Here is a 15979-nt window from a genome sequence, read left to right as displayed (position 1 = left end):
CCCCCAACCGTGGGGAAAAAAAAGCCCAATTTTTTTTTTTTGTTTTGTTTTTTTTTTAGGGGGACCCAGTTATTTTTTTTGTTAAAAAAAAAAAAAAAAAAAAAAAAAAAAAAAAAACTAAAGCAAACAAAATACTGAGGCTTACTGTTGCCCACAGTTGGCGAGTGCATCTAAAGTGGACAGTGGGACGACTGCGTCCAGCCAAAAACGCTGGAACTGTCAACAAATGCCTTGCTTTAACACACGTTACCGTAATGTCACCATGATCTGGCTGCAGCTAACCTTCTGCTTGTCACTCGCTGCACCCGTCAGTTCACTCCGGCCTTTGTGTCTGTGTGTGTTTTTCCAGTTTCCTGGGCTTTATGAGGGAATGAGTCATCACCATCCCATTGAGGCTATAAGCAAAACTCTTTTGGAGTAAATACGAGATGTGTTGCATGAGACGGTGTAAGGTGTTCGAGGAAATCAATTTTCATTCCATTTTACTCCATGTTCCATTTTCTTTTTGTGGCAAGTGGGTAGCTTCTTCTACATCACACAGTACCATGTGTTTTACCAAAACGACTGTAAAACATTTTTTTAACGGGGCTCTGAATACTACTTGCAGGTATGTTTGTCTACTAGCCTGCTAGTAGTATTTGTTTTTTTCTAAATCCGGAGTATCAGCAGCTGAAGCTAATGGCTACATTGAGAGAGGCCAAAATCCAGAGAGGACTTTTCCCATATCAAAACAATTTGAATATCAAAAATTGCAGTAGCAATTTTATGAGTCTTTAAACAGTCATCACATTTTGTGGTTATTTACAGGTATTATTTACCAACAAAAGAGGTTGGAGGCAGTGTCCCTCCAACAATCTTCCTTTGTGAAACGCCACATTGAGGAAAGAAACATGCAAAAATATTTCCAGAGTGACTGCCTATAGTATTCAAGTAAAGCAGCATAAAAAAAACAATGCTAATTCGAGGGAGTAGGTTAAAGGGAACAAATTTAGCTGATTTCTACACTCTCTTATTTTTCTGTTAGTTAATTACTCGGGTGTCTCCAGTGCGTGTACTGTTCTTAGTACAAGTTTTACACAAAAAGCTTCCACGTAAATGACCACCCAAAACACAAGGACAATGCTGACGTCCTTCAAACTCCATTTGGATAAACAGCAATTAAATTTTTTGATCTCTTTGTGGTTATAAGATGGCCCTCTTTGATGTGATTTCTGATATGGCTTACTATCTAGAATACTCTGAGATAGTTTAAAATTACCATCCATTCAAAAATCCATCCATTCATTTGGACTTGTATTAAATAATAAAGATGATAAGCGAGTTGGAGGAATTATATGAACCACTCATAGCCTTTTGACAGATACTCACTTCAAAAAATCTTAATCTGTCCCTTCAAAATTGATGAATCTGTCCACAGCGTCTCTTATCTGAGAAAATAACTTATTGGTCTGCAGAAATACGGGGTGTTGCGTTGAGGTTAGAACACCCTGCACAGAGAACCCAGCGGTGATTCTTTGCTCTAGAGCAGTGGTTCTTAACCTTTTTTGAGGTACCGAACCCCCCAGTCTCATATGCGCATTCACCGAACCCCTCCCACACAGAAAATAATTTGCGGTATTCTGATTTATTAATGTAATTATATTAGTTGTATTACCTCCCCCACGCCACTAGAGGCAGTACCAACCCCGAAAAGATGTGACTAAGGAGCAGATTTAGACTACAGAATTTGGACTACAGAATTTGGTAAAAACGGTGAGCTTCACTGAAGTAATTAAAGACACAAGTTCAAATCCATGCTGAGAGTGGAACTCCTTCCCGCAGCACTGATTGGCTAAGCAATGTAACGTGATCCTCTGGAGCAAGTGATGGCAAAACGGGGCGTCGTCACGACTTTACACAGCGTGTCTTTACCTCCGCGGCAGAGGCTCCGCCGAACCCCTGAGACCGACTGATCAAACCCAGGTGAAGAACCACTGATCTAGAGTGCAATAGAAGCATTGTGTGAAACTCTGAAGAAAAGGCCTGATGAATGATTGACAGCCACACATTTATCTAACACAGTGGCAGTCAGAGTAGATGTCCTCATCTGATATTGTACTTTATTCCCAAATACTACATGTCATATGTTGTACATCAACACGGTGTTTCGTAAACACAATATTGCGTCTTTAAATGTTCTATCAAAAGATTTTGCAAGTCAACCCGACCCTTCCCCCCTATAAATGGTTTAGTAAACACCTGAGGAGCCTGAAAGTAATTTTACTTGCATGCAAGTCTCTGCTTTGCCCTGATGGAGGCCACCCGCATCCTGGCTCAGATGCAAATGAGCGAGGTTTCATCGTGTGATTTATCAGCCCATCAAGGTGAATTGTCGCTGTCAAAAAGTCGCAGATTTAACAATGTTTCTGATAGGCACTTGGTGATGAAAGCAGGTTTTTCTTTTTGTTTTTTGTTTTTTTATTACCTTGCTTTGCTTGGTGTGGCTTTTCTGCTTGTGAGACAAGAATTAGTAATTTTTTAATCAGCACTTGGCAGCAGATGTGGTGTTGTTGTGGACGGCTGCCAGAGGACCTGGGACCTGCATATGAACTGGAATTTAATTTGCCTCGAATCCACAGAGAGGAAAGAACTGATTAAAAAATAAATACTCTCTGAAATCAGAATTTTGGTGAGTTTTAATAAGCTTTTTATTGTTTGGAGAAAAAAAAATCCAATCTGATAGATATCAGTATCAACTTTCTCTACTCATTAGAAAGCCAACACAGCATCTTTTTCTTCTAAATACAAAGAGTCAACAACATTAAAAATACAAAAAAAAAAAAAAAAAAAAAAAACTTGACCCTCTGCTCTTTGGCCTTCACCCCACTGACACTTTTGGTGACTGCAGGGAGAAAAGGTTTGCTTGCAAGCAGAGGAGGGAATGGATCATGACAAATAGAGAATAACGTCTGGTTGTAGCGTTAGAGCTGATGTGGAAGACGCACGAAGAGAAAACAGTAGAAACTGAGAGGACAGTTTATTCCAAACCAGAAGACGAGGCCTTGTCATCTGCCCTGTTGCTGCTTGAGCATGAAGAGAAATAAAAGCACCGTAAAGCCTCCTGAAAAGAACATCCTGTGGTGTTCGGTGTATGCAGCAGCCGGAATGCCATGCACACTCACACACAGAAATACAATGCAAACGTAGCCATGACACTAATCTCTTGAGTCAAGCCTGTACTGTTCCGTATGAGGACTTGATCAAAACGTAAAAAGAACATGAAATCTCAGTGAGATCTGCTTGTCCCGACTTGCTATCCCCTCTGCGAGGAGTTTTCCTCAGTTTTCCACAAATCTAAAGGTGCTGCCGAGCTTCACAGTCGGTGGGGTATTTAAAAAAAGAAAAAGAAAAGCAACATGACAACAATATTTCCATGTGAATGAATAGCACTTCATACATGTTAGCAAGCAGGAGCATACTAACAGCTTCTGGGCAAGTAGTCCGGTTAACCTGATAAACATGTTTTTAGACTCTGAAAGGAATCTGGAAACTCAAATCCCGACGGCAAAGTTTGTGTCATTGGCTTTAACTGCAGAATGTTCCCAAATTCTACAGATATTTTTACTTATGTTATCGATGACAGAGCCCTACTTAACAACGATGACTGTTTTCTCATATACACAACAACACATGGAGTGACATACCACTTATTTACCTGCACTTAGCTATTAGTCACTGCTGTTTGTACTGTAAAGACAATCTACTCCTGATTATTGTCTGTATGCTCATGCGTATGCTTACAGTTTTAGCAAATAAAAAAAAATGTACCACATATTTTTATTCTACTCTATTGAAAAAGACAATGAAGCATATGTAAAATCAATTCAATACGAAGGTATGATTTTGACACGCATCGTTGCTTTGATGGATTTTCATCACGTCGGAGCAGATTCATGCTTTTCTGCTCTAAACATGGAAGATAATAATTTTTGCATGCAGCATTAAACCTTAAAATATGCACACATTATGTCTGACTGAATTAGGACTCCTTGTGAGAACTTTTTTTTTTTCAAAGAAATTGCAGCAACAGGATGCTTGAAGTGTTAATTATCTCGCACTTTCCCGAGTGTAGCTCCTAGCCTTTCGACTATTTCCTATTTATAAAGTAGAAAAGGCTGCATTTTATTATATAAAAGCCCGACTAAATCCTCCTATCATGTAATATCTTATAATGTACGTTATGTAAGGCCATAACTATTACCTAAGCTATCCAGCAGTGCCATTTTTCAGGGCATGCCTTTGTAGCCTGGTGTAATTATTGACGGAGTGATGGTGTTAATCAGTGAGAGTACTTGGAAAATCCTGAACTTCTCTGGCCCCATTTGAGTTTGCTGTCCAAAAGTCAGTCATGCAGGAGAACGGAAGGAAGGCAGGAAGTGAGGCAGAGAAGATGAAGGCTGGAGAAATCCAGAGAGAAATATGAAGCCGAGTGTGTCCAAGAGGAACAGAGATTTTTATCTACTCCCACGAGTCCCTGTGAGATGTGGATGACTTTTGATTCATCCTCAGTCAAAAGCAGCGATAAAACCTCGGGTCTGAATCTAAAGATTAGAAAGCCGTGCCTCGTTTGTCAGTGAAGTTAAGCTCAATTTTGTTAATGTTCTGTGCGAGTCAGCTTGATGATTTTGTACTTTGGTCCTCGTGGACAGAAACTGCCAGCTCAGATGAGGTGGCAGATGATCAGTGGGTCATGTCCATTTATGATAAGTATGTCAATGAGTCAGGTGGCCACGTGCCTCGCTCTCCGCAGAGATAAAGCAGCAGGATTAGCTCGATGGCATCCGCCTCTGTTCTCCATTGGGAGCCACAAAAACCTCACAAGCTGAATCTTCAATGGACTTATTTGAAACAGGTCTTTCTTAGGCGCTGATTGAAACAAAACGATTCGACTCTAAGACTTGGATTTGAGTCTTAGTTAAGTCACAAAACTTGAGACTTGACATAAAGACTCAACTCTGACTTGAGTCTTGCTGCTACAGTCAGGAGGAAACACATTTATATAAGCCTTTAAAATCTATTGTTCACAAACAAACCCGATTTATAAAGTAATTCCTGGGATTTAACTTGAATTAAAGCCCTAGAATTTCCACTCAAAGACTTGACTCTGGACTTTGACTCTTTGTTCTTCAAAGAGCCGGTACTTGATTTGGATTGTCCCTTGAAGAATACAGACAGGGGGTTGGACTTATCGATCCAATAACGCTGTGTTTACTCAAACTGGCTCTAAAAGACTTGAGATTGGACCTGCATTTGGAGAAAAAAAAAATCCTGTTAAGGATTAAGAAGGCAATGCTAGGGAGCTGAAAAACAAGTCAGGTGTTAAATCAGTCTTTGTATGTAAATGAGACCACAGAAGTATAAATACTCTAATTCTTGTCTTGCACCCTGGCTGTAAAGTTTTCTCAGAAAAAAGGTCCCATGTTTCTGCGGTGCATTAGACTATATTTCTATGCTGTCAAGATTTGGTTGTTGACGTCACGAAATTAATCTACAAGTCCGTATCAGCAAGGAAGCACTTCTGGATGGAGCAAATGATTGACACGTTTAGCGTCAGATTTTAGATTGTGGCGCTTTACTAGTTACCAATTATTGGACATTATTCAGGTAAAGCCGTGAACTCTGTACTCCAGTCATCACCTGTTGAAGGCTGAACTTTAAAAAACTGGATGGAAAATCAAGGCCGATGTAGTTTTTCTAAATACAGCCAAAAATATCGCAGCTAAAAACGCAGCGAGCTTGGAAACTTTTCAAATCAGTTTCTGAATCAGTTGTTCTTTTTTCACCTATCAGGTCACGCAGCCCTGAGAGTCACTCAGTTGGATTCAAGCTTTAGCGGCGCTTGCCATGAATTGAATTCCTGTCAAAAGGGGTTTTAGTAAGCCCTGGGAGCGAGGTGGCATTAGGAGGTATGCCCCTCAAGGTCCAATTAGAGTTACAGCAAGAGCACAGGGAGCCAAAAATCCCTTTCCAAGAAGTTGCCTCGCCATGCATACTGTATCAATATCGGGGCGAAATGCCTTTCATTCCCAAATTCTGTTTGTGCCTTTGTGAACGGTTGATTTAATTGGCTCAGAACTTCCTTTTTTTGCCTTGTTACAAACCTCAGCAGCCCCACTCTTTCAAATCCTTTGCTTGGTAATAAAACAGAGGAGGTGCCAGCCTAGCTTCAGCGTGAAGCAGGCTTGTGTCAGTTTGGCCCAACTCCAGCTACTGGCAGTGCTTGCAGGAATTTATTGTTGAAACCACAGGTCTAATCAAAATCCAACTTGTATGCATTACAACGTTTATATTTTTGTGTCGCTATTTCTTTTCTCGTCTCATTCTAACTATATTCTTTCTCTATCGATTCAGAAACTGGCTTGTATGCTAATTAGATAACTCTCCCTAGACCTGGAGAACGGACTTGCTTAACATTCATTAAACATAACGTTCATCCTTCATCCAGTTAAGTTTTCTGGCATTAAAACGAATGTGGTTTGAGCAGTAAACTGAAACTAGCATCTCATGACCTCTCATTTTTACCCCAAGCAGATAAATATACACCAGCTAAATATGGAGAGGCCATTCATTTCCATTGCTGCTGCGGCATTTTACAGGCAGACCTATTCTGCACCAAAATAGAAAAATAGCTCAGCTGCAGCTACCAGGCGTTCCTAGGATAGGAATAGATGTTTGTTTTAGATTTGTTTTAATGAAATCTATCTTCAAAAAAACTTGCAAATCTCATGACAAAGGCATTTGATAGACGGTATGTATTATTGCCTATTGCGCGTAAAGATTATATGTTACAACTAACGCATCAAACGTGTTTGTGCAGCTATTGTTTTCGAAACGTGCAACCAATCAAAAGGTCCAGCGTCTGAATATAGGTCATTTCTGACGCTGTGCATCATTGCTGTCAGCTTGAACACTTTCAAATTTGCAAGAGTGCGGGTTTAGATGCTTTCTCAATCATCTGTGGGATTGAATAAATGGGTTGCCAGATCCTTTAAAGAACTTAACATGCAAGCTTTCTTGTTTTCTGACAGCCTTTGAATGAAAATGTCTGAAACCCTTTGATTTCATCATTGTCTGTCACAGTCAGCTGAACTTTTCTCCTTGTGAACTTTATACCTTTAAAAAAATTTAGTGCACTTATTTCTAAAGACTTCCTTGTCCAACTGTGGTATTGACACCATCCCAAACAGTTGAAACAGGAATTTCAAGATCTATGGCAATTACATTGTAACGATCTCAACTGTCCTGTTTGTGGACAATAAGGTTTGAAATTCTCACAGAGGCTCCGGTGGTTGATTTGTTTTGACTGGGACGCTAACTTCGAATCAGTCAAACAGTTGTTGTTGATGCTTACGATGGTTCATATTTGTCAGTCTGTCATTTGTTTACGGATTTCAAAGTCTTGGTTCAGCATTGTTCATTTGCATCGATATGTAAAACTCTTTACGTCACAGATGACCTCTGACCTTGTTCCCTTTTCCGTACATCGTTCAGTCCTTCCTCATTTCTGTCCATCTGCCATTGCCAAATAAAAATGACAAAGAGAAAGGGCTAGAAGAAAATCATTATGAGGGATTTTGGAAATGATTGTTGTCCTAATCTCCTTTGGGAGACTATCTTCCATCTCCATGCTTCGGAGATGAAGCCAAAACTACTGTATCACTAAAGTGCAAGCAACAGCGGCCTGATTACCCAGTAATAATTTTATTTTTGTACTCCCAGAGACAAATCTACATAAACCGCTTGTGTGGTTGGGGTTTATCAAACAAACTTGACAGCTGAGCTTGAAATTGACCTAATTTGCCTCCTTGTGAATTGCATGCTGAGCAGTAATCTACTGTAGCCGATCATTGTTAGCAGGGATTTCACTCTGATTCACAATAACAAGTTGTCTCACGCCCAAACGTTACCGACATTTAAAGCTGCTGCATCTGCTTTAACATCCAAATGACATGCAAAGAAACCAGCCGAGTGAATGATTGTTTAAGTACGGTTACCGTTAAACGCGTAAGTGTTAAAGAATACACAGCTTTTTCACCAAACACTCAACTATTAGAAACTTTGTCTTAGAGCTTCCTGAGATTTAAAAATGAAAGAAAGTAATCATGTCACAAAACAACCAAAGTCAGAAGCAGTTTTGATGCGATTTTCCAATCTTGAATTCGGAATCCTGCTCATCTGGTCATCCCTCTTCATCTGTCGGATTACATTTCTTTTTCTGTCTTGTTTTTTTTAAATCTAATTTTTTTTTCACTGGCTTTTACCAGCATCTCTGCTGCCTAATCTCCCACATTGCACATGGTGTATTCACTGTTGCTTCTCCATTTGGACCATCTAAATCAGAACTTATGCTTCTTTGCTTATGCTTCCTCGCTTATCCACAAGAGAGAGAATGAGAAAGAACACACTGAGGGATGGGAGGTTTCAAACAAAGAATGATGGGATGAGTAAATGAAGGTAGGGTACAAGGACAAATGCAAGGACATAAAAAAGACTCTACTACAGAATTGAGGTAGAAAAAAGTAAGCAAGAAATAATTTAGAAAAGAATTAAAGAAAGCAATAAGACAAAGAAGGAAAAGGGTAGGTAGAATACAAGGAAGGAAAGAAAAAGGAATGAAGGAAGGGCACAAGGAAGGAAGGATATGGTTGGGAAAAGAGCTTGGAAATAAAAATTATATATTTTTACTCTTACGCAGTATAAAAAGTAATAAATGTTTATTATTCTTTTTCATTCTGTTAGATAAGTGATTAAGGACTGATTGCTGCTTTACCCTGCACTGTTTCTGACTCTGTGCCAAAAGGAGGTAAAGGTCAGACTTTTTACGTCAAGTGTTTTCACAACTTATGAGCAATAAAGACAGATAGACCTTAAAGAGGCCAGGCTGGAGAGCGCTGAGGAAGATTTTCTAACGAAGTGCGAGTAAGGGAAATGTTTTCATTCCCTGATTTGTGAAGCCGTGGATCTAACTTGGACATCCTGGCTGTAGAACGAGAATTTCCTCTGCGTGTATTGCATCCTGAGCTTGTGAAGTTAAAGGACAGATCTTGAAGGTTTTATGCAACTTAATCACTGATGGTGGCAGAAAACAAGGTCAAAGGGCAGGAAGAAGGGGTTGACAGAGAGGGGAGTCTGTCAAACATGTTCACCTATTCTCTCGGTGTCTGAAGATTGCATCATAAGTAGCCAATTAATACACTATCCAATGATTCATTCACACTTAATGGCAGGAAACCTCTGCGGAACATAATCACACACCTACACATCACTCTCTCTTTGACATCCAGTCCTGTCGTATTTATGAGCACGAGGGAGAAAAAGGAAAAGTTTTTAGCTGAGCTGCAATTCTGGTCTAGAAGGCAGACAACACACTATTCTCTCTCACTCCTACTGTATGCCCAGGCTATTTTAGAGGTAATGTAGAGGGTCGCTGGGGCAGCAGCCTTGATAAGACTGCAGTCTCTGAAGCAGTTAGCTCGCTGTGCCAAGGACACACTTTACCAAACATAAGAGCTGCTCTGGGTCACCGGCACATCCAGCTATGTAATTTGGTTTCTTCCAGAGCCATTCACACCTTGACCTCGGCTTCCGTTCTCCCATATTGTACGGCAGATTCGTCTAATCTCTATTCAGTGCATGTGTGCGTTTCAGTGTGTGCTCAAAGGACACATTCCGTTTCTGCTCGTGATATGTATTCAGTCAACATTGCCAGACACATGCTAAATGGTGATTGAGAAAATAAATAAATAAATAAGGCTTGTGGGAAGATTGTCCTCAGGAGAATGTGTCACTGCAGCTGTCACATAGGAGCAGATTACTGCTGAGCCTGACACTGACTCACTCACTGCCTCCTGTGCAAAACAAATGTCGCTGTAAGATGTTTTATTCATGAAGTGGGGGACGTTGACTCTGCTGGTATCAGAGATTTAAGAAATACATTTAAGAAACATCCCCATATAATTTAGTTTAATTCAGTTCATCTTACAGTAGCAACTCACGACGTATGTGAGTTGCTACTGTGAGGCATTTTATGAGACAAGTCCAATTTATATCAATAATTGATATTATTCCAGTTCATTTCTGTACTTTCAAATAATATTCTTGCTATATATACACTATTGCCAAATTCAATTAATCACTTAAAGCCGACTTGTAAAAAGTAAAAAGTTTTTTTTGTTTGTTTGTTTGTTTGAGAGTCACTGACCAGGTGAGTTTTCTATTGAAGGAAAAATGATCAACCGTAGTAACTGAAAAATACGTAAACAAATGTTTATTCATATAGTCACTCTGAATACTAAGCTCAATAAAAAGGAAAGTTTTACAAATATTTAACAATATTTAAATATTATTAAATATTTAAATATTGTTTAAATATTTAAATATTTTTGTTGCACATTTGACGATTAATAGTCCTAACATTTTGCAAAAAGCTTCAGCAAACACATCTGCCTCGTTTTCAGCTTGATCAAGTATATAATATTATAACTACTCTGAAAGTCTGGGTCGGATTATGCCGCAGCAATGATTAACTTAATTTATTGTCAATATAATTAAACATTTGCCATCTGTCATGATGCGAAATAAAGAACTAATGGAAAATTTAATGAAGAGCTCTACTGCTCTATCTGCTGCGGTATATTGCACTTAGCATGACTGGCTGATATCTACACCTTCAATAAAAGAACAGGTGGACTGACATTAATGGTAGGATATTTGAAATTGGATAAAAAACCATCTACCACTTCCGCATCTAGATTTGTCCAGGATTGAACATTAATCTTTTCTTTCCCCTCAAAACTATTATAATTTAGGTAAATATTGAAATCACAGTGGCTGTTATGTAATGGGCAAATAATCATTCTTACAATAATGTTTTGTTGGCTTTTTGTATCCGACTTGTGTAAATAAATATTCCAAATACACCTGTTTGTATTTTCCCAAATTTTCCAAAATATTTCTGTTCAAAGCATTACAGCGCAAACAAAACGTATAATTCCCCACTAATTTGCAGGTGCGGAAATGGAGGATGCTCTCCCGCCACCACAACGAGAATGCAGGCAAACCAAAGGAGGCGGAGTCAGACGTTCACATGGACGGCTGTCAGTGCTGGGCGCTTCACACCTCGCCCCTCCTGGCCAGCCCGGTGATCCTGGAGTGCTCCATCTGCAGTGGACCCTACATCAGCTATGGCATGGAGGACAGCTGGCAGCCCCGTCAACGTACTCAGGTTCAAGACACTGATTAAGTCACTCTTAAAAGTAGAGACACTAAAGATGATTCAAGATTTGCATATCTTGGTAATATCTGAGTAGGTGTTGCTCCATTACACTGGAACATGAATGTATTCTGTAATTACTCCTGAGCAACTGTAGATGGAAATTAAAAGTTTCGTAGTTGATATTTGGAGAGCACCAAAACATGAACAAAGCTAGATAAGATAAATGTATTAATGAAGAATATTGACCATGATCACTGATGGTGAGGAAACTATTCTTTCTACATAAAACTTAATCTTATTCAATAAAACTCAACAAGAGCTTAATTATACTAAACAAGCCAAATACCTAATTCCAGGACAGAAAGTGTTGACATCATCAGTTGTCCTCTTCAGACATTTCTTTAAAGTTAAATGCGTAGCAAGCCGACATAGTCAAAGTTCTCTGGTCCTTAAAGTCATTGTTTTTACACTTCATATGTTAAAATACCAAACAATAATATATGGGAACCTATTCAAACCCATCGGTTTAAACTACAGCTGGTCACCATGGATACTATGAATGCAGGTGGGAGGAGAGACATGTCCTAAAACAAATACATTCAGCAGATTACTGCAGAACATATTCAGCTGTATATATTCAGTTAAACAGAAAGTCTTCAGTGTTTCTCGGGAACAAACCAGGTAGTCGACTCTGCTGCAAAACGCACAAATCCATGATTCTTATAAAAGTGGAAGAATCTGAAGGGGAACATACAGGATCTCCAATTACATTTGATTTATTTCTAAGAAACTTTGTTAAGAGATAAATAATCAAACATTCATTTTTCTGAGTTTATTAGAAACTACATGAAATCCCTTATGAATCTCTTGCTATTTGTTAAGGTATTCTGGAAGTCAGTGTCACATCATTGATGAGAGTTTATCATACTATGATGTTAAGGAAAAATTATTCAAAATATAAAATTAATCATAAGGCAAATTTTTCATTTTCTTTTTTCGTCAGTCGCACCAAAGGAAAAGAAATGCACAGGGAAAACATTTCCATCTCCTTGTTTAGTGTTTTGTAACTTTCCCGGCGTTCTCTTGAGCTCTACATTAATCCTCATGCAAACTCTAACATGCACACTCTACTGGCTCAAAAAAGCCAAAGTTAGTCTTCTTGTAGAATAATAAATATGACATGAAATATTGATGATTAGAAACTCCTAACTCTCTATAACTATCTCTATGGATACCGCTCCATCAGACCTCTGCTGAATTGATAAACAGTAAAAGAAAGAGGGCATGAGAGAAACCTGGGGTGGGGGTGGAGACGGAAGATAGTTAGTTAGATTTTCATGTAAATTTAAGGAGAAGAAAGAAGGCATAGATGACAGAAAAAGGAGATGTGAACAAAAAAATCGATAAAGGAATGAGGCTACTGTTAGCTACACAGCTTAAACGGAAATCAAGTGACTGGCGGCAATCCACTGAATAAGTGAACAAAGAGATGAAACTGAAATAAACTACACGCACATAAACAGACAATACACATGCCTCTTCTGAGGTTGTCTCAGAAAAAAGCCCCAGGGGAAACCACACAGAGTTGCTGGGGAGAATCCCAAACTAGGCTAAAGCTGTTTTTAAAACAAACACAACGCACTTTGGAAAGTTGTTGACTAGCAGCAACATCTTAAAAAAACCCAACAAAAACAAACAAACAATGTGTTGTGTTATCGTAACCCTATCAGGCCAGTTTTATGGAAATACCACTGATAATTCCCTGAAGGGTGTTTAATCATGTTGATTAAAAGAGGAAAGTGGAGCAGGCCGCAGTAACAACTGCGGTACATTGCTTTACATTTTTAATTCTGTGCCTTTCTGAGAGCCACTTTCAAACCAGTATGCTCTATGTTTTCATTAAAATTATTAAAAGATAAATTAGCTGTCAGATAGCTAGAGTTTGAAATCTTCTTTCATTTTACCATTTACTTGCATTGGAAACCCCTGGAGAAGCACCTTGTTTTCATCATACACAGTTTGATCACTGAGTCAGGCTACCATGTTGTATTTTTGGGATTTTTCTTTTTGAGAAATTTCACAACTTGAGCCTCAAAGCTTTAGCTCACTGTGTGTACCAGCATGCATCCAACTCAACATTTATACGGATACTCAAATATCACAGCAATGACCTAATAAGAATTAGTGAAAATGATGAAAATTCACTCACCTCAGGATGCAGGATCCCTGAATGCCTGAAAATTTTCTGATTAATTTGGATAGTAACTGTATAACAACTTAGTAAGGGTTATCTTTCATTATGAAAATAAAAAAAAAAAAAACACTCGCTAACATCATGCAAAAGTAATTTAACCTACCCCAACATAGTTCAACACTGTGAATTCAACATTCCAATAAATGATCACTATTCTCATCAGATGTTGCGTCAAAATTGCTTCAGAGATGTGACATAACTTGATGTTTCACAAAATGCAAATCATTTCCCCATGTTTTGATTTCTCTCTTAAACTTCTCACTTTCATATTAGTCGACCTGTAAAAGAACCAACTTTTTACCTTAGCAAATGTCATTCTTTAAAGGTTGGCGCTCATTTCATTACCTCAGAAAATAGTAGAGTTGTGATCGAAGCGCAAATCTACATTAACATAATGACTTATTGAAGTGAATTCAGCCCGATGGCTTTTAAATGATTTATTCTGGATCTCTAGGGCTTAACACAAATTATTTATGACCGAATTACAAAAAGAAAATATCTTTAGAAATAATTGTTTCTTCTGTTTCTCCTCAACTTGGACGTATGTCCACTGTGTAGTTATTGGTAATTTGAAGTGTTTTGCAATGGTTATAAAAGGACTATAGTAAGGCTTTTTAATTCACCCCAAACTGAAAGCTCTTTACTTTTTCTCAGAGGAATTCAAAAATTCACAAAACCATCATTCCAGCACTGTGGAAAACAGGAAAAAAATTTCCTGATGTGCCTGGTCTTATGCTTTTTTTTTTTAAATCAAATATTTTTTTCAGCAGAAATTAGGTTACAGTTATACAATAAAATGCATTCTACTGGGATAAGTATATACATGCTTAGTGTTGAATACTTTGATAAATTGTTTTTCTTAGAGTTTCCTAATTTCTGTCCCCAGGCAATGGACCTGTACTACCACAATGAGTCAGAGCAGGACAGCTACTGTTGCCCTGGCGACAGCAGTGAGTATTCTGCAACAAATCCTGTTGTTTTTGTTCTCTAATTCCTCCTTTTCCTCCCACCTTGTTCTTTCCATCTGTCTGAAAGCTGTGTGTGACTCTACAGCCGTTTCCATTCCCCAAGTTTAATTACTTTTTTTTTTTTTTTGCCTTGAATTTTAAAAAGATCCATTTATTTTGTTTTGCTCTTGCAATGTTGTTAACTTCTCTTCCAAATCCGATGACTGGATCTTACTTCACCACTTGGTCCTCTGAGCCAACCTCCAAACTGCTGGGATAATTGCTGTTGTCAAAAAACCTCAGATTACTGTTTGTTTTGTTGAATGTGCCAAAGCAGTAGTTTCAGACAGAGTGCTCACGACAGATCAGTTTGCACAAAGCACAGTGACCTTCTCTGTTTACAACCCCAGTCCAGCTGTTGATAGCGTGTGAACTGGTGTCATTGCCGCTTATCCTAGATATGAGCGACCAGGTGAGAGTCCATTTCTGTTTATTGCCAAAATGGCAGTAAAGTCACTGAACTTTAATTTTCCATGGCACTCTACTTTAGGAGTAAAAGACAGTCCACCATAAAGGACAAGCACTAGAGTGAAACGCACTGGTGCTTGTGAATGTGTGTGATTATGTGTGTACTTACACTTACATCAGACAACTACTTGCTGTTGGCTAGTTGGTGAATCGTGCATTCAAAAAGTCAGTTTGAGAACCACTAAGAAAAAATTTCGTTGTGGCCATTTCTGCAGTTTAAACTCGTTTTAATACATGCTGGAAACTGTGCCAAGATTAATATAGTTAGCTATCGTATGGAGTATAATACAGTTTTCCCCTCCCCTACTTGCTGCTGCAAGCTGTTAGCTAGTTGTTTCTGATGGCAAAAGGAATACTATCAAGTTTTTAGACATCTAAAATTATTTTACAAAAACTAAACTGTCAGAGAAGAAAATATTGTGCTGAAAACATAAGTTAATTGTTTCTAAATTTGGCTTCATTGTTGATTATTCATCATGTACTACAGCATGTACATGATGTAGTACATACGTTGTGAGTGAACACTACATTAGCAATATACATTGAAATGCACAGCTGCATTTGTGTCAGTGTTGATGAGCAGAAAACTGGGCTAGTAGCTCTGTGCAACTGCAGCGATTTTAGTTTAAGATCTGTGTACTCCTCATGGAACATTCCCAGGAAGAAATGTGACAAGAGCCACTTTTTGATCAAAGTGCTTCAGATTGGCCGTGGACTGCCAGTCAGTAAAGAGAGTTTTTTTTTTTTTTTTTGGAGCGCAGAGAGAAATCCAAGCAATTATAGAAGCTGCTGACAACCTGCTCCTGTGGCCTCTGCAGTCACACCGCTACACTCTGTCGACCCTAGTTCAGCAATTAGAGGCTTTAGGAGAGCTTAAAAGAGGTACGGTGCTGCACATTTGAGTCATTTACAACAAATTAGTCATGAGTGTGACAATATGAGCAAAACAGAAACATAAAAAAATAACAGTAATACAATTCTATATATATATATATA

The 15979-nt window shown here is 38.6% G+C and overlaps 1 protein-coding gene across 1 annotated transcript in view; it reads left to right on the top strand.

Moving 5' to 3' along the window:
* sgk1 (serum/glucocorticoid regulated kinase 1) overlaps positions 1-15979 on the top strand; it is a 43891-nt gene that overhangs the window by 10332 nt on the left and 17580 nt on the right. The window contains exons 4-5 of the mRNA XM_015029727.1: positions 11048-11263; positions 14395-14458. Coding sequence (XP_014885213.1) covers positions 11048-11263; positions 14395-14458 — 280 coding nt within the window. The remainder of the gene's footprint in view (positions 1-11047; positions 11264-14394; positions 14459-15979) is intronic.

This window comes from Poecilia latipinna, unplaced genomic scaffold (genome assembly GCF_001443285.1).
Source record: "Poecilia latipinna isolate Pla-1442-1.1 unplaced genomic scaffold, P_latipinna-1.0 Scaffold161, whole genome shotgun sequence".
Lineage (NCBI taxonomy): Eukaryota > Metazoa > Chordata > Actinopteri > Cyprinodontiformes > Poeciliidae > Poecilia > Poecilia latipinna.
This window is presented reverse-complemented; position numbering and strand designations above follow the sequence as displayed.